The sequence below is a fragment of the Aquarana catesbeiana genome, linkage group LG04 (genome assembly GCF_042186555.1).
Source record: "Aquarana catesbeiana isolate 2022-GZ linkage group LG04, ASM4218655v1, whole genome shotgun sequence".
NCBI lineage: Eukaryota > Metazoa > Chordata > Amphibia > Anura > Ranidae > Aquarana > Aquarana catesbeiana.
Window position 1 is genome coordinate 659,829,330 of NC_133327.1, and position 27,312 is coordinate 659,856,641.

The 27,312-nt window shown below is 41.3% G+C and overlaps 1 protein-coding gene across 2 annotated transcripts in view; it reads right to left on the minus strand.

Annotated features, from left to right (window-relative positions):
• Nucleotides 1–5,083: 5,083 nt before the first annotated feature.
• The window catches only part of KCNK12 (potassium two pore domain channel subfamily K member 12), a 263,268-nt gene continuing 241,039 nt past the window's right edge, over nt 5,084–27,312 (minus strand). For both annotated transcript variants that reach the window (XM_073628515.1, XM_073628514.1), the window contains one exon: nt 5,084–5,830. In XM_073628515.1, the coding sequence (XP_073484616.1) occupies nt 5,779–5,830 (52 nt within the window). In that variant the 3' untranslated portion in view covers nt 5,084–5,778. The remainder of the gene's footprint in view (nt 5,831–27,312) is intronic.

Sequence of the window (27,312 nt, forward strand, 5' to 3'; positions counted from 1 at the left end):
AGGTAATTTTTAATAACATTCAATTACAATATGACTTGTGTCGCAATTATATGTGCTATATTATTTTTTCTTTATTTTCTATTTTTTCCCCACGAAAGTGGAATTACCCTTTAAGTAAATTTAAAAACAGATTTGGATAGAGTAGAAAAGGGTGAAACTGATGTCAGTTTTTTTTTCCATTCACCTTCACTCCCTTGTCTTGTAGGCCCAATGGAAAATCTCTTCCCTCTTAGACAGTTGTCACTGGAACAAGTGTCCCTATTCAAAGATTTTCCCTATATTCCTGTTCTGAAGATGTTTAATAGTTATGGATTTTCCTCACTTTCATTCCATGGTCTTGGCAATTGAAAGGCGAGAGGGTCACAAGCACCCCCATACCCAGAAGTTTCAGGCTTTGGCGGGTAAGCAGGGTGGTGGGGAATTGGTTGGGAAGGTAGATAATCGCACTGAAGAGGACCTAAAAACGAGTGCACCTGCAAATTTACCATGTATATACACATTAAGTTTGATGTAGCAATTCAAATGTACCATAAAATCGTAATTTAAAAGTATGGTAATGGCTAACTTCTTTACTTGGCTCCTTTTCAGGCACTCTTTAATTTACCCAACTTGTTCTGTTTTTCTCTGATTACCTTAACAGGCATCAGTGGGTGCTTAAAGTGATACTAAAGCTTTGTTTTTTTTTTAAATAACATACATATCATACTTACCTCCACTGTACAGCTCGTTTCGCACAGAGTGGCCCGGAACTTCCTCTTCTGGGGTCCCTCGCGAGCTCTTGCGGCTCCTCCCCACATTAGGTGACCCCCTAGGAGAAGCACTCTCCTGAGGGGGTTACCTTGGGGGCGTGCTCCCTAGTCATTCATTCAGTGTCCATAGAAGCCTAATGTACGACTTTGTCCTGCCCCCCAGCGCCTGGGTCATTGGATTTGGTTGACAGCAGTGGGAGCCAATGGCTGCGCTGCTATCAATCTATCCAATCAAAGCCGGGACTTTGAGAAGGAAAAGGACAGCGCGTCCCCACTGAAGAAGATGAAGGGGCTCAGGTGAGTAAAACGGGGGGGGCTGGGGGGCCAGTCACTGCCAGGTGTTTTTTCACCTTAACGCATAGGATGCATTAGGGTGAAAAAACACGAACCTTTACAACACCTTTAATGTAATGATGAATTAATTGCCATGTTGTGTCAGCAGTGAAAGCAGTTGTGCATGGCACATAATGGTGAAAAGTTGTCACAGTCAGTGTAGAGAACTTTGCAAACATAACACTGCAGCATAACCTATTTTTAGTTGATTGTAAATCTTTTGAGGCTGTCTATTCATGCAGAATTTTCCTGTTTCTTAATGAATATGCAATGTCCTTCTGGTTGAATGTGGATGAGTTTTTAGGACCAAGGCAACTTTTAAAAGGAACATTGAACAGATGGTTTCATTTATTCCCCATTTAATGTACTGGTTTATACATATGTTTCTGCATTCTATTAGCATTGGTTCTTGCCTACAAATTTAATGAGGCTTTGGTACACTTACCATATGTAGATATATTCTGGGAGGCAACTGATGTTTATTTAGATACAAAAAAAGGGCAAACAGTTCTTAACCTTTTCTGCCCAGGTTCTGAACTGCATCTAAAGCTCCCTTTTTGAGGGGGGTGTTTACTAAAGAAAAAATGGGAATTCTATATTTTCCAGGAATTTCCCTTGTAATAAGACAGGTCCTCACCCATAACTGTGCTTTTGCAAATGTAGCGCTACTCTCATAGGAGCCTCAAGAATATTGCCCGTTCTTCTCCAGATGTTTTGCCCTGCAGCCAGGCACACAAGTGCAGTCACACATTTCTTTAATAACCAGTCTAGGGGTGTTATTTTTTTATTTTTGGAGAACTTGGATAGGGTTGAGGGAATTGAGTGGGATATTCCAAAAACAAGAACTATGTACAACTTGAGGCCTATGTATTTTTCTGGAAAAAGTTGTGATAAAGTCTGTGCTTGCAACAAACAGTGGACTCAGCTTTGAGGTAGTAGTAAACGCAAACACCTTCCTTAGAGCTACAAGAGCAGAGCCTTTTTATAGAGGATCGGGTGGACTAAGCTCTTCAGGACTCCAGCTGGTGTCCCCTTTACACAGACCTACAGCTGACTCTCTCTAAGAAGGATGACAGCAGCCTAAAGTCTCTAAGATTTCTCAGAATGATCTGTACTCACACAAGGCCCAAGGACAGCGGACTGCCTCCTCCCAACTTCCAAGCGATGCCTATCTCCAGTGATACCAGACCAGATCTTCAGCAGACAGCCCCTCAGTCAGCTCCCTGTTGTCTCAACTTCCAGGCCCTCAAGTTGCCCACCCGAGGCCTCTCCACAGTAAACATGTGGCAGCATTACCCTGGAGGCCCTCCAGGCTGGACTGATCCTGTCCAGGGAAAGACCTCAAACTCATTGTGCTCACTTAATATATACAGTTACCCAGTATGCCATCAGGGCCCAGCTCCCTGGGATCAGCCAGGGCTGTTTAAATATTTGTGCTGCTATCTGCATAGCTCCACACCTATGATCCAGAAGGTTCTCGCAGCTTTTCTGGACAGCAGAGGGAGTAAACAGGCTAGAAGCAGCTGCGAACACTGATCAGAACTAGTAAATGGCAGCTCCACTGACTACAGTGAGCAACTAAATTTACTTAGCACAGCAATTGCAGCAACACTAAAAACAGTGTGACAAGCTAAAAAACACAGTGAGCCAACACTAAATCTATCTATCTAACCCTAGCACCTATCTAGGAGGGTGCTACACAAACATCAGTTTTAAGAATTTTTTGTTGTCTGCCTTGGAGGGAAGACTAACTTCTGACCATAAAAAAACAATAATTTCCATGAAGAATCATTGTGTTCTGTGGAATTATCTCAATACCAGGCGTGACTATTTAAATTTAGTTTGCTGGGTGATAAACAGCCGAAGCTGCTTTATATTACTGTATAAATTAGGTCACCTAAACTTAGAGTTGCTTCGGGTGTCAGTGGTACTTTTGGGAAAAGGGTGAGAGTACACAGTAATATTAGGTTATCGATATTTATGTTACTTCTGGCCAAGGAGGCTTATTAATAGTCGTGCATGCTTGGGTGTGACATAAAAATATGGGTACTAACCTTGTGAGGCTCTCTCTCCACCTTGGCTTTGGCTTGGGGAGGTGTATTGTCTGTAGTCTGAACTGATGGGCCTGTAGTCTGTAGAGGGCCTAAAAAAAACTAAAGTCATGAATGGAGCCAAAAGTGATCCATGGAAGCTGTCCTGCCTTATAGATGGAGAAGCTGAAGCAAGAAGGAGAACTAGGAAGAAAAACCCTGCTGGGGAAAGGAGCTGGGAAGAATCTGGACCCTCACAGGGGCCTGTTGACTTTCTTGGTTTGATGCGAGGAGGAGTCTGCTAGCCAGCTGAAGTTCTGCTATTTACAATACCCGTTTCAGTTCAAAGGCCCTTTACATTGTACAGGTTGCAAGTGTTGCTATTAACATCTGCAGCCCCTAACTCCCTCTCCCTGTGGGTATGGGATACAATCTTGAAAAACCCAAGAAAGTGGCTGGTAGTCAATGTTTTCTCAAACCCCCATTGCAAATCATAGACTTCGCTCTGGGTTAGGATGGTGCTACACAAGTATCGACTCACTAAAGGTTCAGTTTTAAACAGAGGTAAGCACACTCGCCACACTCTCCTGTCTGACATGATAATTAGCTACTCATTTTCCATTTGTGGCATTATAAGGAGGCAGGGGGATTGTCATGCATTCATTCAAACACAGGAGTTCCTGGATTTCTCAGGGCTTTGGAGCAGGAGGGTGGATGTTGGGTGCGGAGTAGTTAAGTTTAAGCACTTTATAGCATCTGCTTTAAAGCTAACCTCTTTCCTTGAATGCAGTTAAGAGGTCAGTGAGGGCTTGCTAGCTCATTTAATGCTTGTTAAGAATATGTAAACATTTGACTTAGCTCAGCCACAGGTTGAATGTAAGGCCTCTTTTTCCTCTTAATATATTCAGTCGGGTATCTTTTCTTGGTGAATTGCCACCAGAAACAAGATTGCCCTTAGGCTGTTCACAGATGAACAACAGGTATAGTGATATCTGTCCATCTATGCATGACTCCACCCAGACTTCACCATCTATGCATGACTCCACCCAGACTTCACCACCCATGACTCCACCATTTATGCATGACTCCTCCCAGACTTCACCACCCATGACTCCACCATCTATGCATGACTACACCCAGACTCCACCACCCATGACTCCACCATCTTATGCATAACTCCACCCAGACTTCACCACCCATGACTCCACCATCTATGCATGACTCCACCCAGACTCCACCACCCATGGCTCCATCCATGGCTCCACCATCTATGCATGACTCCACCCAGACATCACCACCGATGACTCCACCATCTATGCATGACTCCAACCATGACTCCACCATCTATGCATGAGCATCCAGGCACACTGCAAACCTTTCCCAGTTCTTCTTCATGGCTTCTTGGATCTCTTTCCCCATAGAGGAAAAAGATGATCAATTCACCTTCTGTAATTATATATACTATATATTAAATGTGGAGCTGGCTATCATGATATGTGAATAAAGAAAATATATCTATTCGTGCTTAATCAATTCATCTTATAAATAATACATCATTGGTTAAACCTTTTTCTCTTTTCCTCATCCAGAAAGAATCAATTCATATATATATATATATATATATATATATATATATATATATATATATATAGATTTAATCAAATTCATACAGTGATAAAATGCAACATTTAAAGTGCTCCCAGTATTTGTGCAATATGATATATCTGACATTAAAACCACAAATTAATTAAAACTAAAGTCCAAAAATCCTCCACACACCTGTGACAATTTGCTAATAAATACTGGGAACACTTTATCATTGTATGAATTTAATGAAACATTATTACATGAGTTGCACTTTGCAAGTGCAATTGCTCCAGAGCTTAGTAAAAGAGTAGAAGCTCTGCTGACTTCCATCATCCAATCATGTGCAAGCAAAAATACTGTTTTTTTTTTCTCCCTCCTTGCACATGATTGGGTATTCTTTGCAAAATGAAGCTTTACCACATTTACTAAGTCCTGGAGCAACTGCACTTTGCAAAATGCACAGTCTATTTGCCTTTAGTAAATCAACCCCTTAATGTTTTATGTTGTCATGTTGCAGTAAGAGAGCATCACAAATGGAACCAGTAAAACAAAAGACTTTTCTATTTTCATTTTTTTTTTTTTTTTTAGAAATATTATTTTATCTATTTTTTTTCCTTCTTAGCAATTAGCACTTTTACAGCAATATGTTGTAATCATGCATAAAGTAATAATCAATAGCTTAAATAGATCAGAAAAGCATTCTTTGAGTTGCATATTCATTCCATGAAGCACTTAGTGATCAAGAGACAGAAAAAAAAACAATAGACAAATGAGATCTTGTACATAGGCAGTCATTATAAACTCTAATTGACAAAAAATTAGTAGATGCGTTTAGGGAAAAAAAATGTTATGCAGAAGTTCCCTTAATGTCCCATTAAAATTGTAATAATCCCCTTAAAAAATATACAAAAAGAGCGTTGCAGATCTTAAAAATGATATTTTGTGCTTTGACATGCCAGCAGTTAATGAAGGACCTGGAGAGAATGTTCATGTCTTCTGTACAGGACTGTAAAAGGTTTATTTTTATTGTGTGACATCTTTAGTTATAGCAATAAAAAAAATAAAAGAATAAAATGCATTCAGTTTCGAGTAGTAGGAAGTCCAAAACACTGGTTCTTGCTGCTTGAATACCTGTCACACACAAAAAAAAAAACATGACTGGAATTTAATGGTCAATTTTTATCTAATGCACTGTACTAATTTATTATTTGTTGTAATGGTTTTTATTCTGCATGCATTGTGGAAATGTCATTTACTGAATGTAGATTGTTTAGCTCAGGTTAGTTCCTTTTTATTTTTTGCATTTATGATCAAGCTTGATCCTACGTTTGATCTATTACTATCAGCCACACACAAGGAGTTGATGCTTACAAAATTAAATATGTGACTTTTTTTTACAAATTTGGTAACGTGATCAAGATAGAAGACATGATAAAATATATGCGTGAACAAGTGAATCTGTGAGATGTGATAATGGTAGAATTACACACATGCCATCCAAGGGTACAGAAGCAGCGCTTTGCCTCCTGGGCCGATTCTGACACTTCTCTCATATATGTAAAGATCTGTGGTTTTTTGCTAGAAAATTGCTTAGAAATGCCAAAAACTATATATATATATATATTTTTAGCAGAGGCCTTAGAGAACAAAATAGTGGTCATTGCAATTTTTTTATGTCACGTGGTTTTTGCACAGCGTTTTTTTTAAACCCAATTATTTTGTATAAAATACACTTTAATGAAATAAAATAAAAACAAAACACAATATATAACCCAATTTTCGTTAAAGTATGAAAGATAATGTTACGCTGAGTACCCAACATGTGCGGCTTTAAAATTGCACATGCTCGCAGAATGGCGGCAAACTATGGTACTTGAAAATCCCCATAGGCGACGCTTTAAAAATATCTACAAGTTACCAGTTTAGAGTTACAGAGGAGATCTAGTGCTAGTGGTTTCGCCACTCTAATGATCGTGGCGAAACCTCACATGTGTGGTTTGAACACCGTTTACATATGTGGGTGTGACCTACGTATGTGTTTACCACTGCGCTTTAAAAAATGTTTTTATCATTATTTATTTTATTCTTTTTTTTTTAACACTGTAATTTTTATTGTTTTTTTAAATCACTTTTATTGCTATCGCAAGAAATGTAAACATCCCTTGCGGTAGCAATACAGCATGACAGGTCCTCTTTACGGAGAGCTCTGGGGTCTATAAGACCCCAAATCTCTCCTCTACCTTTAAAAGCAAAATACCTAGAAAATCAAATTATTGATCTTTTGCTTTAAAAAAATAGATGAAAAAGCCTTGAAAATGAAAAAGCACCGCCAATGGCTTGCAGGTAAGCTTGGGAACCACCAGGAAGCGGTAAAAGTGATCCAGATGCAAATTCGCCACTCGGACCACTTTTATCTTGTAGAGAATTGCTGGCTTAAAAAAAACAATACCAGGGTTATGGCATATTGCTACAGACATAACCCTGGTATTCCACTTGCCGACCAGGACGTCTTTTGTCTATGGGATGGTCAGCAAGTGGTTAAAAAAAACACAGCTTTTAAGGGAGGTATTTTTTTCTAAACGCCCCTCCATATGAGCCTATGGGGCCATGCACATATAGCCGTTTACAGGAGTATTAGAAAAGGAGCATTTAGGGCATTTAAAAACTTCACTTGCCCATTTGAGCAGAAAATACGCTTGACGCGTCTAAACCCCTATAAAGGCATCCAAACGCTTCTAAATGCTAGGTGGGTTTATTATTATACAGGATTTACCGCTTGAGTGTTCATTGGTTTCAATAGATTAAATAAATAGAATAAATGAATAGTCTGACCAATGGAATGAATGAATGCTCAAACGCTTGCTGCGCCTAAACGGCCTTAGGTGCGTTTTTTTAAAGCTGCTTTTCTCCTGCCAACAGAAAAGGTGTTTAGAGGAGCTGGGCAAAGGCATGAGACCTAGAAACATAGAAACTTTACATGTACCCCCAAAAGGGGGGAAGCTGCTTAGTTCAATACATTTTTTGTTGTTGTTATTTGATAAATATTTGTTTTGTGATGTTATTGACGTGATGTATATATATTTTGTATAATGACTGATTTATTGTGTCATTTTTGAGATATATGAGATTTTAAAGAGTGAATAGTGAATCTTGAAGTGGATCCTGAGGAAGCTTTTTTTCAAAGCTAAACGCGTCGGTCCAACTATCCTCTATTATGAGTGCTTAGATTCATATTCCTTATACCAGGATGCGGGCTGAGGATACATGTTTTTAGGTTTTGCTAATTTTAATGTGAAAATAAAAATGGAATTTTATGTCTGTTTTTGATTTGTTTTGGCACATATCAAATCTCCTTTTTCCCCCACTATCCCTCTTTTGGGGGTACATGGGAAGTTTTTATTATAGGGGGTTAGTGCCATGTTATGCCTATAACAAAAACCTCCCACCTACCCTGCAAACTGCAAAACTTAAAACATCTAAATCCGAAAACAAAAATGGAATAAATTGCAGCTCACAGTCCTTCGATGTGGCGGCTGCATTTTTTAGGCTTTTTCCCTTTTTTTTCACCTGGTGAGCCTCCAATTATCACACTTCCTGTCCTAGGAGGACAATGCTCACTCGCCATACTGTATCTATAGAAAACATCCCCCTTTCTCCTAAACATGGATGAGGGGGGAGGTGTTCTGTAGTCCTTGAAGACACCTAGGTATAATGCTAACCGATACCAGTCAGCAGAGAGCATGGGAAGTTGTCAGTCACTTGATTTCTGGCAGGATCAACAGGCATTATTATTCAGAAATAACTTAAAGCCATTGTACATAGGCCCAGTGAGGCAGCTAGCCTCAGGTGATACTTAGAGATGAACCAAATCTTCCTACATTCCTATTTATCTGCAGCCCACTCATCTATACATCCTCCTAAAGCACATATTTTGCATAGCATTTCTGAGCTCTAGCAGGGGGGGGGACTGATGTCACACTGCAGAGCACAGAGCAGGAAGCTGAGTGTAATCTGGGACCTGAGCGGAGGGAAAGGACACACCCCATCTCAAAGTGAAACATGCACAGCTGAAGCTGTCAATCACCTTCTGTGCTGGAAGCAGGGCCGTCCCTACCATGGGACCCGGTTAGACCATGGGTCCCGGGCGGCACATTCAGGGGGGCGGCAAACTCCCGCCCGCTAGCCAGCCCGTTTCGTCGGCACCGTTGCTTATTTCATGGGGACCAATCGGGCTTGTGTACTCCCACTTCCTGGTGACTGGAACGCACGATAGGGCGGACGTGAAGTCATCACCTGGAAATGATGACCGCGTTGCCACCTATGTCCTGCATCATTTCCGGCTGATGACATCACGTCCGCCCTATCGAGCGTTCCACCGCTACCAGGAAGTAGGAGTACACAAGAATTACACAACCCCGATCGGTCCCCTTGAAATAAGCAGTGGAGCAGGCGCAGTGTATCTCTCTCTCCTCCCCTGTCCACAGAGTCCCTTCTTGGTCCAGACACGACAGCCACTACAGTGGGCATCAGGGCCCCGTACCACATACCTGACGAGGCCCCCTTCGACCCTGTGGCAGGCGACGTGGCAAGTGACAAGCTGCATCCACTGACAAGTGACGTGGCAAGTGACACACTACACCTGCTGACAAGTGACAAGGCAAGTGACAAGCTGCATCTGCTGACAAGTGACAAGGCAAGTGACAAGCTGCATCTGCTGACAAGTGACGTGGCAAATGACACGCTGCAGCTGCTGACAAGTGACATGGAAAATGACAAGCTGCATCTGGTGGTAGAAGACGGTGGCAAGTGACACTCTAAGGGCTGCCACTGATTCTGCATTATGGTGAGTTGAACAATTACATTTTATATTACAATATAATAATAGAAATAATGCGCTTCAATCATCCTAACACCATAACAACCATGGTGCCGTGATGATTGAAGCGCCAACACCAGGTGTGTGGAATAAAGTGGGCCGGTCTACATGAAGTCTACCCTGGGCAGAGCACTTGCTGCCATACCCACACAGTGGACTGCCTGCCTATCCTCTCCGCTGTGTCCCCCCCATTGCTGCAGACAAATGCCATGTCTGGACAAAAGGCAGAATCTGCAGGAGAAAGTCAGAGACCCCACGTTGCAAAAGGCATCGCTGGAGGCACGACCGACACTGTAAGCAAGTATAAATGTAAGTGGGATCCTTCGCGCTATCAATGTGAATAAATAATAAATGCTAATCGAATAAGTTGCAGCTGGATCTAAAGTGTATAAAAGCACTTAAATGGTATAAGGTGAATAATGATCAGCGCAGCTTAATGATATGAGTGAATGTAAACAGTGAACTCGCACAGAGCATATTTGTTTCATTGTCACTGTGCATTAATTTAATTATTTATTATTTATGCCTATTTATTGCAGATTTTCTCTTTACACTGGTATTATCCTATCAGTGCACAGGATTATTATTGTACTCACACAGCGCCATGAGCGCTCACCTAGATTGATTTATTTGAGCACAAGTGTTTGGTGCTTATAGCTATTTTGCACAGCACCATTAGCGGTTTTCTGCGCCGTTGCATTATTTTGCACAGCATCATTAGTGTGCACAGTCACATTGTTAGCATTTCTGTGTCCATCAGTATTGAGCACAGGTTTATTGGTGCATTCAGCTATTTTGTACAGAATTATAAGCGTTTATTTGCACAGTCGCAACATAGCGATTAGAATTTATCGCACATTGTTCACTGTTTACATTTACTCATATCATTAAGCTACGCTGATCATTATTCACCTTATACTGTAAGCAACTAAGTGCCAGCACCCATTGATCCCATCCCCACCACCACATCTGCCTCTGTCTGTCGGAACACCCCCCCTCCCCACCAAGACATCTGCCTCTGACTGACCCCCCCATCAACACCACTGCCTCTGACTGACCCCCCCCCCATCAACACCACTGCCTCTGACTGACCCCCCCTCCCCATCAACACCACTGCCTCTGACTGACCCCCCCCCCATCAACACCACTGCCTCTGACTGACCCCCCCCATCAACACCACTGCCTCTGACTGACCCCCCCATCAACACCACTGCCTCTGACTGACCCCCCCCCATCAACACCACTGCCTCTGACTGACCCCCCCCCATCAACACCACTGCCTCTGAATGACCCCCCCCATCAACTCCACTGCCTCTGACTGACCCCCCCCCCATCACCACTGCCTCTGACTGAACCCCCACCACCATCACTGCTGCCTTTGTCTGAACCCACCTACCGCCGCCTCCTCTGTCTGAACCCCCCTTACATCCACAGCTGCATTGGACAGAACCCCCCACAACCACCACTGTTGCATATAAATCTGACTTCCTGATACATCTAATTTTAGCTTTAATAGTCATGATATAAAATAATGGATATGGGGGCCTTTTGGTGGGCGTGATTATTTTTTTTGGGGGGGGGGGGCAGCATTTTATTCTTGGGCCCTGGCTGGAGGTAAGGTGGTGCCATCCCAGAAGATTCTGTGATGTCGGTATTCATGGTCAGAAGTGACTCATGCAGATAGCAGAGAGAAAAAAAAAGCAGGTAGGAACCACAATACAGTGCCTTGAAAAAGTATTCATACCCTTTGAAATTTTCCACATTTTGTTATGTTACAACCAAAAACATAAATGTATTTTGTTGGGATTGTATGTGATAGACCAACACAAAGTGGCGCACAATTGTGAAGTGGAAGGAAAATGCTTTTGCTCTCAATCAAATCCGGGGCCGAGTCCTGTCTGTGTCAATGGACGCAGCAGCAGGACTCGGGAGGGCGCCCGCATGAGTGCCGCCATAGAAAGCGGCTCTCCGTTGTGGCACTCGAGAAGAGGAGGAGCCAGGAGCGCTGCTGGGGGGACCCCAGAAAAGGAGGATCAGGGTTGCTTTGTGCAAAACCCTTGCACAGAGCAGGTAAGTATAACATGTTTGGTATTTTTTTTTTTAAACAAAGCTTTACAATCACTTTAGAGCCCTTTCACACTGGGGCGGTTTGCAGGCGCTATTGCGCTAATAATAGCGCCTGCAAACCGACCCGAAAGTGCCGCTGCTGTGTATCCAGTGTGAAAGCCTCGAGGGCTTTCACACTGGAGCGATGCGCTGGCAGGACGGTAAAAAAAGTCCTGCCAGCAGCATCTTCGGCAGTGAAGGAGCGGTGTGTATACCGCTCCTTTACCGCTCCTGCCCATTGAAATCATGCCCATTTGTGCATTTATTTATTTAGTAAAAGTGCCTTAAAACCTAAGGTTACAATAATAAGCAACACAATATTTTTTTTCTTTGGAAAAGCAATTGCTTCTTTTGGTGGTATAGTGTTTTAGAAAGGAAGATCACTGTTTTATGTTTAATAAACCCGTGTGCCTTGAAGAATAAATCAAACAGGTATTCGAGGCTGGCAAAATTATCAAAAGAAAGTTGACACCTTCCGGAGAGCAGATGACCCGATCGGCTTGTACTTAGATGGCCCACTGACTGTTAATGATTTTCTGCCGCTGACTTAATCAAAGAGCATTCAATGGAGGCCTCCGATTATAAATCTTTGTGACATGTCACAAGTAAAATTAATTTCCTCTTACATTAGCTGGGTCTGAAGCCAGGCATCATTTTCCCTATGTCAACGTTTCTGCTTGCTCATATGCTTCAAATGAATATGTTAATGGAAACGCTATGACATATAAGCCATTTATATAAAAAGTTGACTTTATGGTATTGCTTTCATCCAACCTTTTTTTTTTTTTTTTTTTTAATATATATATTGAATTTTGAAGAGCATAAATTTGTTAGGGGCTTTCAGTCCATCAAAATAAATTTGGTGTTATCACTTTCACGTCTGTGTATGTTATCGTATCCTCTTTTTTTGAGGATTTCCTCTAGTCTCTAGGAAATTGTTAACCTCCCTGGCGGTTTTCCCGAGTGTGGCACGGGGTTAAATTTCAGCACCATTAGCGGTAACCCCGAGCCACACTCGGGATTGTATTGCAGGATCCTGGTGCGGTGTACTTACCTTGTCCCCAGGATCCTGCGATGTCCCCCCGCTGTGTCCGTGGGCTGTGTCTTCCGCCCGATGCCTCTGTGTGCCGGGCTCCGCTCCCTGCGAGCGTCGCGACGCACGGGAGGCGGAGCCCGGCGGCAAATTCAAAAAAGTGAAAAATCATAATACATACAGTACACTGTAATCTTACAGATTACATTACTGTATGAAATTATTTCACTTCCCTTTTGTCCCCAGTGCTTTGTCCTATGCCCTGCATGCAGTTTTATATTATATACACCCCTCAAATTTTTGTAAATATTTCATTATATCTTTTCATGTGACAACACTGAAGAAATGACACTTTGCTACAATGTAAAGTAGTGAGTGTACAGCTTGTATAACAGTGTAAATTTGCTGTCCCCTCAAAATAACTCAACACACAGCCATTAATGTCTAAACCGCTGGCAACAAAAGTGAGTACACCCCTAAGTGAAAATGTCCAAATTGGGCCCAATTAGCCATTTTCCCTCCCCAGTGTCATGTGACTCGTTAGTGTTACAAGGTCTCAGGTGTGAATGGGGAGCAGGTGTGTTTAATTTGGTGTTATCGCTCTGGAAGTTCAACATGGCACCTCATGGCAAAGAACTCTCTGAGGATCTGAAATAAAGAATTGTTGCTCTACATAAAGATAGCCTAGGCTATAGGAAATTTGCCAAGACCCTGAAACTGAGCTGCAGCATGGTGGTCAAGACCATATCGTTTAACAGGACAGGTTCCACTCAGAACAGGCCTCGCCATGGTCGACCAAAGAAGTTGAGTGCACGTGCTCAGCGTCATATCCAGAGGTTGTGCAGAGGTTGCCTTTAGGAAATAGACGTATGAGTGCTGCCAGCATTGCTGCAGAGGTTGTAGGGGTGGGGGGGTCAGCCTGTCAGTGCTCAGACCATATGCCGCACACTGCATCAAATTGGTCTGCATGGCTGTCGTCCCAGAAGGAAGCCTCTTCTAAAGATGATGCACAAGAAAGCCCGCAAACAGTTTGCTGAAGACAAGCAGACTAAGGACATGGAATACTGAAACCGTGTCCTGTGGTCTGATGGGACCAAGATAAACTTAATAAACTTAATTGGTTCAGATGGTGTCAAACGTGTGTGGCAGCAACCAGGTGAGGAGTACAAAGACAAGTGTGTCTTGCCTACAGTCAAGCATGGTGGTGGGAGTGTCATGGTCTGGGGCTGCATAAGTGCTGCCGGCACTGGGGAGCTACAGTTCATTGAGGGAACCATGAATGCCAACATGTACTATCACATACTGAAGCAGAGCATGAGCCCCTCCCTTCAGAGACTGGGCCACAGGGCAGTATTCCAACATGATAATGACCCCAAACACACCTCCAAGTCGACAACTGCCTTGCTAAAGAAGCTGAGGGTAAAGGTGATGGACTGGCCAAGCATGTCTCCAGACCTAAACCCTATTTAGCATCTGTGGGGCATCCTCAAACAGAAGGTGGAGGAGCGCAAGGTCTCTACTATCCACCAGCTCCGTGATGTCGTCATGAAGGAGTGGAAGAGAACTCCAGTACCTATGAAGCTCTGGTAAACTCCATGCCCAAGAGGGTTAAGGCAGTGCTGGAAATTAATGGTGGCCACACAAAATATTGACACTTTGGGCCCAATTTGGACATTTTCACTTAGGGGTGTACTCACTTTTGTTGCCAGCGGTTTAGACATTAATGGCTGTGTGTTGAGTTTATTTGAGGGGACAGCAAATTTACACTGATATACAAGCTGTACACTCACTACTTTACATTGTAGCAAAGTGTCATTTCTTCAGTGTTGTCACATGAAAAGATAGAATAAAATATTTACAAAAATGTGAAGGGTGTACTTACTTTTGTGAGATACTGTATACTGCTATTTCTGCCTGGAAACTGGAGATTGTCCATAGCAACCAAAAAGTGTCCCTTTACGTCAAAAGTGGTTTTAGACCAGCTAGAAAACAGCGATAGTAAATTAGAACACTTGCAGAATTGAGCGATAGTGAATCGTGGGGAAATTTATTTTATTATTATTATATTATTATTTTTTATAATTATTTACACTTATTTATTATATTATAATTTATGATTTTGTGTTTCAAACTTCATCATATCCGGGATGTCTACTAGACTCTTGTTTGGACAGATTTAAGTGTGTTATTGCTAAGAATTACAGGCCTACAATATACCGCTTTGAGACGCAAAAATCTGACATAATCATACCGCCAGGGAGGCTACAACTGAACTCTGGGAAGATATAAGACACACATTCATCCAGCTCTGTAAACGCTATTCAGCTATGTAATTAAAGGTATTTTTTAACCAATTAAGGGCCAGGCCTATTTTTCAAACTTGTGTTTACAAGTTAAAATTTGTGTTTGTTTGCTAAAAAATGACTTAGAACCCCCTAACATTATATATATATATATATATATATATATATATATATATATTTATATATATATATATATATATATTTTTTTTTTTTTTTTTTTCCAGACACCATAGAAAATAAAATGGCGATCGTTGTAATACTTTATATCACACCATATTTGTGCAGTGGTCTTACGTTCATGCAAACCAATCAATACTGATACCATACAGACCAAAAGGTATGAACAGCAAACCTCCTTCGTTGATGACAGGTCCCCCCCATCTACAATACTTATCAGTACTGAACTGAAATGGAGAAAGTGATTTTGCTAGGAGAAATGAAGAATATGTCATTATCATATGTGTTAGACATATGACAATGGGTGCCTCTGGTGATCTAAGCACTGACAGGATTTTATTAGACTTCTTTTGAACTTACTGATTTCACAAACCTGCCTGAGAAACCAGCAGAGGACCCAAGATTGGGGCCCTTATGTCATTGGGAGCGACCGCACTCTTCCTGCATAGAAACAGGTTCTTCTCCACCCATGATCTTGGAAGGTTGTGTGTTTCCACCCCCTAGGGTCACTGCAGCTTTAACAAATGTACATTATTTTCCAATTTTCTTTTTTGATTAACCATTTTTGAGCCAATTCTAATTTTTGAACCAATTAACTACACTATAAAGGCTCTTCTACCTCCCTCTTTTCTTTTCTGGTGGACACCCTGAACAGCACCCCTTGAAATGTTCCACATTATGTTACCATCAAAAACGTAAATGTATTTTATTGGGATTTTATGTGATAGACCAACACAAAGTGGCACATAATTGTGAGGTGGAAGAAAACGATAAATGGTTTTAATTTTTTTTTACAAATAAATATCTGAAAAGTGTGGGTTGCATTTGTATTCAGCCCCCTTTACTCTGATACCCCTAACTACAATCTAGTGGAACCAACTGCCTTCAGAAGTCACCTAATTAGTAAATAGAGTCCACCTGTGTGTAATTTAACCTCAATATAAATACAGCTGTTCTATGAAGCCCTCAGAGGTTTGTTAAAGAACCTTAGTGAACTAACAGCTTAATGAAAGCCAAGAAACACACCAGACAAGTCAGGGATAAAGTTGTGGAGAAGTTTAAAGCAGGGTTAGGTTATAAAAAAAATATTCCAAGCTTTGAACATCTCACGGAGCTCTGTTCAATACATCATCCGAAAATGCAAAGAGTATGGCACAACTGCAAACCTACCAAGACATGGCCGTCCACCTAAACTGACCTACCGGGCAAGGAGAGCATTAATCAGAGAAGCAGCCAAGAGGCCCATGGTAACTCTGGAGGATCTGCAGAGATCCACAGCTCAGGTGGGAGAATCTGTCCACAGGACAACTGTTAGTCGTGCTCTCCACAAATCTCGCCTTTATAGAAGAGTGGCAAGAAGAAAGTCATTGTTGAAAGAAAGACATAAGAAGTCGTGTTTGCAGTTTGTGAGAAGCCATGTGGGGGACACAGCAAACACATGGAAGAAGGTGCTCTGGTCAGATGAGACCAAAATTTAACTTTTTGGCCTAAAAGCAAAACGCTATGTGTGGCGGAAAACTAAAACTGCACATCACCCTGAACACACCACCCCCCTGTGAAACATGGTGGTGGCAGCATCATGTTGTGGGGATGCTTTTCTTCAACAGGGACAGGGAAGCTGGTGAGAGTTCATGGGAAGATGGATGGAGCCAAATACAGAGCAATCTTAGATGAAAACACTCTCTAGATGTGCAAAGCTAGTACAGATATACCCAAAAAGACTTGCAGCTGTAATTGCAGTGAAAGGAGGTTCTACAAAGTATTGACTCCGGGGGGGCTGAATACAAATGCACGCCACACTTTTCACATATTTATTTGTAAAAAAATTTGAAAACCATTTATAATTTTCCTTCCACTTCACATTTATGTGCCACTTTGTTTTAATCTATCACATACAATCTCAATAAACTACATTTACGTTTTTGGCTGTAACATGGCAAAATGTAGAAAATGTCGAGGATACATGAATACTTTTTCAAGGCACTGTATATACACTCACCGGCCACTTTGTTAGATACACCTGTTCAATTGCTTGGTATCAAAAATTGCTAATCAGCCAATCACATGACAGCAACTCAATGCATTTAGGCATCTAGATGTGGTGAATACGACTTGCTGAAGTTCAAACCGAGCATCAGAATGGGGAAGGAAGTAGATTTAAGTGACTTTGAATGTGGCATGGTTGTTGGTGCCAGACAGGCTGGTCTAAGTATTTAAAAAACTGGTGATTTACTAGGATTTTATACACAACCATCTCTCGGGTTTACAGAGCAGTATCTGAAAAAGTAAAAATATCCAGTGAGCGGCAGTTGTGTAGACGAAAATCCCGTGTTGATGTCAGAGGTCAGAGGAATGGGCAGACTGTTTCCAAATGATATAAAGGCAATAGTAACTCAAATAACCACTCGTTACAACCAAGGTATGCAGAATACCGTCTCTGAATGCACAACACATTGAACCTTGAAGCAGATGGGCTACAGCAGCAGAAGACCACACCGGGTGCCACTCCTGTCAGCTAAGAACAGGAAACTGGGGCTACAATTTACACAGGCTCACCAAAATTGGACAATAGAAGATTGGAAAAGCATTGCCTGGTCTGATGAGTCTCTATCTCATCTCCGACATTTAGAAAGTAGGGTCAGAATTTGGACTATATGAAAAAATTGTGCACTATACCAAAAAAGTTTTTTCATATGTTTTCATAATTTTTCATATGCTTCCCTTTTTTTCTCACTCGATTCGGGTGTGTGGACAATTACCCGGTGGTACCCCTATGTGTATCTTCATTTAGTTGGCTCCCTACCCTCCCCCCTTTGGAGAATTTGGAGTAAACAACATGAAAACATGAATCCATCCTGCCTTGTATCACCGGTTCAGGCTGTTGGTGGGGGTGTAATGGTGGGGGGGATATTTTCTTGGCACACTTTGGGCCCCTTAGTACCAATTGAGCATCGTTTAAACACCACGGACAACCTGAGTATTGTTGCTGACCATGTCCATCCCTTTATGACTACAGTGTCCCCATCTTCTGATGGCTCCTTCCAGCAGGATAATACACCATGTCACAAAGATCCAATCATCTCACCACTGGACAATGAGGTCCCTGTACTCCAATGGTCTCCACACTCACCACATCTCATCCAATAGAGCACCTTTAGGATGTGGTGGAACGGGATGTGCAGCCGAGAAATCTGCAGCAACTGCGTGATGCTATCATGTCACTATGGACCAAAATCTCTGACGAATTTTTCCAACACCTTGTTGAATCTATGCTATGAAGAAGTAAGGTAGTTCTGAAGGCAAAAGGGGGTCTAACCTGGTACTAGCAAGGTGTACCTAATAAAGTGGCTGATGAGTGTAAATGCAGTTTGGGATCTAAGGCACTGCTACATCTGACTGCTAGCATCACGAAATTTGGAGTGAGGTTTGATGATTTCACTACTGTGCTGCTCACTCTTCTCCTTGCTGGAGGTGCTGACACGAGGAAGCAAAACCCTGCCTTTACCAAGATGGCCACCTCCATATAGAGATACGGTGCAGAACAAGGCATATTAAGTTAGTAACATGGAAAGGTCAGCAGCAGGGAGACTACTGGTGACTAGTTAGTGGTTCTCCACTTGCCAGGTCTTGGGTACAGCTTCCAGAGTTCCATTCCTCTTTAAGTAATCCTGTTGCTTTGCCTTTCACAAGCAGAGCAGGGGGTTCACCTAAAGTAAAGCCAGTTCTTGAGCCTCAACTCTGCTGAGGTTTACTTGCTACAACTTGCTACATAAAATGTATTTTCTCAAGCTGTCACTTCTATTTTAATCATTTAAAATTCTTAATTTCGTTCTGAATTTTTAAAGCCCCAAAATATTTCACAGCACTGAATCCGACAATGAAATGCAAAAAAAAAAAAATGAACAAAATAAATCCAAAAAGAAAGCCAATACACCCTGGAATATTCATGATGTGTTTTGTAAGACTTATCTCAATGTTCTCAGTCCTTTTCTCCAGTTATTATTTTCTTACCTCATAAATTTATTTTCAGCCTCTGACCTGACAGACATCCATATCCTTGATATATCTGGATGCGAGGCAGTGATATGTGTCTAGGAAATAGTATGCAATTTCTGGCCAAATGTATCTCCAGATATCTGCATCTATGGTTTTCCACTTACTACGGGACACAGCTCACAGCTATATAGAGGATTTATATTTTTCTGAGAAATCCTCTTTAGATAAGACCTATTGCATGTTTGAGATAAGAGGCACGACTTCTTTAAAGTGCATCTAAAGCAAAAACACCATAACCTTTTTTTTTTTTTTAATAATTTTTGATAAGGAGTTTCAAGTTTTGTCCATTTTTATTGCTGTCTGTGCCAACCTTGGGAGATTAACGCTGGTGACCATTGTCACCAAAGCGAAAATTAAGCCAAATCGAAGTTTTGTCCATTTTTATTGCTGTCTGTGCCAACTTTGGGAGAGTAACGCTGGTGATCATTGTCACCAAAGCAAAAATTAAGCCAAATTGAAGGGTTGTCCATTTTTATTGCCGTCTTTACCAACCTTCGGAGATCAACCCTGGTGACCATTGTCACCAAAGTGAAAATTAAGCCAAATCGAAGGTTTGTCCATTTTTATTGCTGTCATTACCAATCTTGGAAGGTTAACCCTGGTGACCATTGTCGCCAAAGTGAAAATTAAGCCAAATCCAAAAATCCGACTTGTCACCAGAAAAAGAATAGAGGGCTGTTCCTCTAATGGGGACACTTGATGCATTGACAAGTGTCTAAGAGGGATTTTCCCTTAATTTGGAAATATCTCCTCTTACATCTTCTCATGTCTCCAGGATGGGTAATAAAGTACAGATTCCCCAAAAGAACACATAAAGCAAAGAACAACTGACACAGATTTTCAACTTTCCCTAATATATCTGAAACTAAGGGAGTCTATTAATTTAAAAAAAAGGTGCTTTGTAAATGTCACAGCATTAATACAGTTGTTGCAAAAAAAAAAATCCCTGTAATGTGTCCGGTATGTTTATTTCCTATGATCCACAGCACCATCTAGTGGCCATAATGCAGTGTTTTCCTGATTGTGGTATTTTAGGAAAGTACTGCATATTGGCCTTGTTGTGGAAAATTTTATATTAATGTGTTGTCATAAGTCTCCCAGTGTCTGATCAACCACAGCCCGCTCTAAAGAGCTGACTGGGGCAGATCGATGCTGGCTGAGACCTGTTAGGTAGTGGAAAACTTACTGGTGTTTGGAGAGAGGTGTTTGCGGAGAGAAGACATGTCCGCCAGCAAAAGGGCCCCTGTGCAATGCACAGAACGATCGTCTGGTGGGGATGCGTTCACTCTGCAAAGACATTATCGGTTTAGAGGTGTTTTGCTCTTGTCACCCCTGGTATGCTTGATCAACATGTTTGGGGTGCCATGACGTACACCTGCAGATAATCTCCCATGCACAAGGAACTTTACTCATCGTCATTTAGTATATTGTATCATGTCCTGTAGTCATTGGTTGTTTTGTGTTCTGTTGTTAAATCCTTATATGGTCACTTACATCCTGTGAGGTCATATCCTGTGAGGTCACAAGCTTTGTAAGAGGTGTGTTTGGCTGTTGGAGGCCGAACCCTCGAGCTGTGGGACCTCCTATGGATATGCTAATAAAGTGACTCATGCAGACAGCTGAGACAGGCTGGCGGCAGTGGGTTTTTGGAACCGGAAGCAGGAGGATGTGATTATTTGTCTTATTGGATGGCTGGGGATCACACCAGAGGATGGATACGATCAAAAGGTGAGATGCATTGGTATTATATCATTAGACGAAATTGTTATTATGGTTAGAAACAGGAGATTTGGCTGTGTGCTTTGCGTACAACCAAATTTCGCTAACAGCCTCTAGATGGAGCTGAAGATCATAGGAAAAAAACATATTGGATACATTATGGGGATAACGCCCTATAGCTGTGACATTCACACAGCAATTTTATGTTTTTAAATAAATAGATTCCCTTAGCTTAGATTCCCTTAGCTAAACAGTACTTAAAAGGGAAATATGGCAATATGAGATTTTGACAACTGTTTTAACCGCTTGCTGACTGTATACAGTACCTATATGGTATCAAGGCGGCTCTCCTGTGCAAAATCACGTACCTGTATGTAATCCTGCACGTTCAGGGTGCGCACGCGTGTCACTGGCGACCTGCTCCAGCTGTGTTTGGTCACAGCGGGAGCCAATCAGCGGGTCTGGCAGACTCGATGTCTGCCGGGACCCGCTGATCATTTCCGAGTGAAGCAAAACGGTGGCTGATGTAAACAAGGCAGATCGCTGTTTTTTGAGAAGGGAAGGTAGTGATCCTGTGGTTCTGCTAAGCAGGAACACGGATCTTTGCCTTCCCACAGTACAAGCACCTCCCTCACAGTTAGCAAGTACTCCCTAGGAACACATTTGACCCTTTGCTTTCCCCTGATGTTAACCCCTTCCCTGCCAGTGTCATTAGTACAGTGACAGTGCAAATATTTTAGCACTGATCACTGTATTAGTGTCACTGGTCCCCAAAAAAGTGTCACTTAGTGTGCGATTTGTTCGCCACAATGTCGCAGTCCTGCTATAAGTCGCTGATCACCGCCATTAGTAGTGAAAAAAATAAATAAAAATTCCATAAAAATATCCCCAAGTCTGTAGACGCTATAACTTTTGCGCAAGCCAATCAATATATGCTGATTGGGATTTGTTTTACCAAAAATATGTAGAAGAATACATATTGGCCTAAATTAATGAAGAAATTAGATTTTTTACATATTTTTTTTGCTTTACAGTAAAAAGTAAAAAAAAAAAAAAAAAATTATATATATATATATATATATATATATATATATATATATATATATATATATATATATATATATATATATATATATAGATAGATAGATATTTTTTTAATTGTTGTTTTTTTTTGTATATAGCGCAAAAAATAAAAACTGCAGATCAAATACCACCAAAAGAAAGCTCTATTTGTGGGAACGAAGGACATACATTTTATTTGGGTACAGCGTCACACGACCGCGCAATTGTCAGTTAAAGTAACACAGTGCCGTATTGCAAGAAATGGCCTTGTCTTAAAGGGGTGTAAATCTTCCGGAGCTGAAGTGGTTAAAGGTGTAATCTCAGGGACTGTCTCCTCTATCTACCATTACTAGTTAGTGAGTCACTGACCTGAAAAAAGTGTAGACCCTTTTAAAGTTCACTGACTGCATTCTTGTTCTTGGCCAGTGGCTCACTAAGTAGTGAAGTAAGAATTATTCAAAGCCTAACTCCATAAAACTGCCACCCCCTGGTAGGAGTAAACAGCTACATACAGATACTGATACAGTATATTACTACTTTTAGCATTTTAGCGTAAAAAGAATAACAAATGGCTTCTGACTGGTTGCTGTGGGTTACTGCATTTTGCATGCTGCTTTTTTGCTCTCTCTGAAAGGAAACCGTAATGGTTTTGGTCAATTTTGCTTTAGTTTTGAAAGTTTCTACAATTTTTACCTAATTTCTTTTTCACTTTTTCTAAAAAAATTACATGTAATATAGGCTGCACCCTGTGTTTTTTTTTTAATTTTAATAATAGAGTGCAGCAAATGCGTTTGCCTTTAGTCTATCTTTCTATAATTAAAATTCTGTACAGCTCTAACGAGGCAGACAGGAAAAAGTAACATTAGAAGGATGAATCTCCCGTCTGACTAATTCAGCTGTGTGTTTATTATTAAGCTTGAGCTATTGAACTCAGTGGAATTAACTTTTTTTTTCTGCAAAGAAAATAAGATTAGCCTGATGAATATGTGAAATGAGCCCATAGCCACTGGAATTATTTTCATATTTGTCTAAAAGAAAAGGAAAATAATACATTTTTAAAGATTTGGAAATGTAGAAGAGAAAATTGAGTACTGTCCGTGATACTTTTTTTATTTGCACTAACATACAATTTTTCAGGACAAGCTTTCGGGGTGTGTCCCCTTCTTCAAGGTCCAAGCAGTACTGTTTAAGAAAACCTACAAAATTAAATTAAATTAAATTAAACCCAGGACCCTGCATTCGCTATATCTGGTCTCCAACAGTACACAGAAGATGGAAATGCAATTATTTTAGTAAATATAAATCGCTAAATACCTTTTCTCATTAGCAGTATATAGCAGTCTTGTGACTTCTATCAGTGTCTGGTTAAAGCTTGTAGGAAGAGTTTTCATTCTCCGCTGACTGTCTTACGAGGCTGCAAGACCCCTGACCCTCGGTCTGGACAGTGCTGATTGGCCCTGTGCTGATCACAGGCACCCTCACAAAAAAAAACAAAACAAAAAAAACTCTCTAGCACACCGAACTGAGCATGTGCAGAGTGACTCCAAAAGCTCTGTCTTATCAGGAGATGGATTGGGGACAGTGGAAGAAGGGGAGGATCAGAGAAGACGGGATCAAACAGCCTTTTTTTACACAATGCGAAGGATTAACCCCTTAGATTCCACAGTGAGTATAACAAGCATGCTTTACTGCAGATACAGATGGATTTTACTGTCGTGGGTTTAGTAACACTTTAACTTTAAAGGAATTTCCAGTTTAAACAGAAACTGTATACATTTCATCTGTGTATTTAGCTGTTTTACTGGAGTTTAGCTTTAAATGATTCAGTCGGTGGAACTGGGCCGGGGTGGAAAGGTTAATTCATACAATACAATCAACCTGATTCGCCAATCTTATCTTGGAATTGTCCTTTATTATTTCGTTTTATACTCATATAGATGGATGTTGAAATACATAGCTGTGTTCAATTAGATGTAACGTTACACTACATAAAATTTCAGATGATAATTATAGTTCTCTTAATTATCATACAGAAGTATATTTTTTTTGCTTTTAAATGAAAAAAGACTTACAAAGAAAGTTTTGCTTTCATGAGAAATGATAAAGCATCACTCCCTTGGGTTTCATTTGAGCAGCTGCACTGGAAATTATTATTCCTGGCAAAATTAATTACAGAGCTGAGTTATAAGATAAAGAGATTGTGCTGACATGAACTGTACTTAGTGGATGTGACAAACAAGTCAGAAGCAGTTGGCAAATCTTTTGTAGGAAGCAGAAAAATAATAATCCAGATAGAAATGCTGGATGAACTCAATATTTATGGTTTGTTTTAATAGTAATTAAATGAGTTACGCAGACACCTGTGCTTAAAATAAAATTGACACAAATTCAATCGGATAAAATTATGAAAACTCAAAGAGAGTATATACAGTGGATATAAAAAGTCTACACACCCCTATTAAAATGTCAGGTTTCTGTGATGTAACAAAATGAGACAAAGATAAATCATTTCAGAACCCCCCCCCCTTTAATGTGACCTATAAACTGTACAACTCAGTTGAAAAACAAACTGAAATCTTTTGGGGGGGGGGGGGAGTAAAAATAAAAAAAGTAAAATAATGTGGTTGCATAAGTGTGCACACCCGTTTATCACTAGGGATGTAGCTGTGTTCAGAATTAAGCAATCACATTCAAACTCATGTTAAATAGGAGTCAGTACATACCGGCCATCATTTAAAGTGCTTCTGATTAACCCGAAATAAAGTTCAGCTGCTCTAGTAGGTCTTTCCTGACATTTTCTTAGTCACATCCTACAGCAAAAGCCATGGTCCGCAGAGAGCTTCCAAAGCATCAGAGGGATCTCATTGTTAAAAGGAGAAGGGTACAAAAGAATTTCCAAGGCATTAGATATACAATGGAACACAGTGAAGACAGTTATCATCAAGTAGAGAAAATATGGCACAACAGTGACATTACCAAGAACCAGGCATGTACTGGCCATTGGGACTACAGGGAGTTTCCCGGTGGGCCGATGGCTCAGTGGGCCAGTCAGGCACAGTCCTGGAGCCGCTCCTCACTGACAGTGAGTGATGGTGATTTCACTCCTGTCACCAAGGAGCAGCTGCCTACACTTGCTGGAGAGATGATTAGGCTTTCTGCTCCCTCCAGCCTGCAGGGGGAGATAGACAGCCGGCAGATTTCCCTTCCTCTCTCCCCTTATCACTTGTCACTTATCACATGACTGGAGAGAGGAACGAGAGGCTGCCTTCAGAACTGTGAGTACACATGGGAGGTGGAGGAGAGGGGGGGACACTCTGATGTAAGTGGGTGCTGATGGGGACACTCTGATGTAAGGGGGTGCTCTTGAGGATACTCTGATGTGAAGGGGGGTGCTGATGGGGACACTTTGATGTAAGGGGGTGCTGATGGGGACACTTTGATGTAAGGGGGTGCTGATGGGGACACTTTGATGTAAGGGGGTGCTGATAGGGACACTCAAAATTAAAGTGGGCCAGTCTGGTTGAATTCCAGGGCCACATGTGTGTCCCAGTCCAGCCCTGCCAAGAACTGGACGTCCCTCCAAAATTGATGAAAAGATGAGAAGAAAACTGGTCAGGGAGGCTGCCAAGAGGCCTACAGCAACATTAAAGGAGCTGCAGTAATATCTGGCAAGTACTAGCTGTGTGGTACATGTGACAATAATCTCCCGTATTCTTCATATGTCTGGGCTATGGGGTAGAGTGGCAAGATGGAAGCCCTTTCTTACGAAGAAAAATATCCAAGCCTGGCTAAATTTTGCAAAAACACATCTGAAGTCTCCCAAAACATATGAGAAAATGTGTTATGGTCTGAGGAAAGAAAGGTTAAGCTTTTTGGCCATAATTCCAAATGATATCTTTGGAACACTGCACATCACCAAAAGAACACCATACCCACCGTGAAGCATGGTGATGACAGCATCATATTTGGGGCTCTTTTTCTTCAGCTGAAACAGGGGCCTTAGTCAAGGTAGAGAGAGTTAAGAACAGTTCCAAATACCAGTCCATATTGGCACAAAACCCTCAGGCTTCTGCTAGAAAGCTGAACATGAAGAGGAACTTCATCTTTCAGCGTGACACCTACCCAAAGCATACATCCAAATCAACAAAGGAATGGCTTCACCAGAAGAAGAATAACGTTTTGGAATGGCCCAGCCAGAGCCCAGACCTGAATCCCATTGAAAATCTGTGGGGTGATCTGAAGAGGGCTGTTCACAAGAGATGCCCTCGCAATCTGACAGATTTGGGGTGTTTTTGCAAAGAAGAGTGGGCAAATATTGCTAAGTCAAGATGTGCCATGCTGATTGATTCATACCCAAAAAGACTGAGTGCTGTAATAAAATCAAAAGGTGCTTCGACAAAATATTAGTTTGGGGGGGCGCACACTTATGCAACCATATTATTTTATTTTTCTTATTTTTATTTCGCTCCACCTAAAAGATTTCAGTTTGTTGGTCAATTGAGTTGTACAGTTTATAGATCATATTAAAGGTGGAAAAAGTTCTGAAATGATTCATCTTTGTCTCATTTTTTTACATCACAGAAACCTGACATTTTTACAGGGGTGTGTAGACTTTTTATATCCACTGTATATATAAAAAATGTATCCCTTTAGCTTTACAAGTTTCCAAGACTTTTAAGAATAGGTTAGAAAATCCCTTTACACTACAGCTTAGTTTTCTTAAAGTGGATCTGTTTCTCAAATCAGTTGCCTCCAAGGCATGGACGGTTGTCAAGCCATAAAATGACTGATGTCCTAACTGATCACATGTGCAGCACCATGTCAAATTCTGATCAAATAAGGGAAGCCTTTCTCAACCTTTTCAACACAGAGCAACCCTTGAAATAACTTTCCATTCTTAACCCCCCTGGCGGTATTCCCGAGTCTGGCTCGGGGTGGATTTTACATACCAAAAGCGGTATCCCCGAGCCAGACTCGGGCTTGCATCGCAGGATCCAGGAAGAGCATACTTACCTTCTCCCCTGGATCCTGCGACGTCTCCCCGCTGTGATCGGCGAGCCGCTGTGTCTCGCTCGATTCACAGTGCCGAGCTCCGTTCCCTGCGAGCGTTGCGACGCACGGGGACGGAGTTCGGCGGTAAATTCAAAAGTGAAACACACAGTATAGATACAGCATACTGTAATCTTACAGATTACAGTACTGTATCAAATAACTACACATCCCCTTTGTCCCTAGTAGTCTGCCCAGTGTCCTGCATGCAGTTTTATATATATAAAACTGT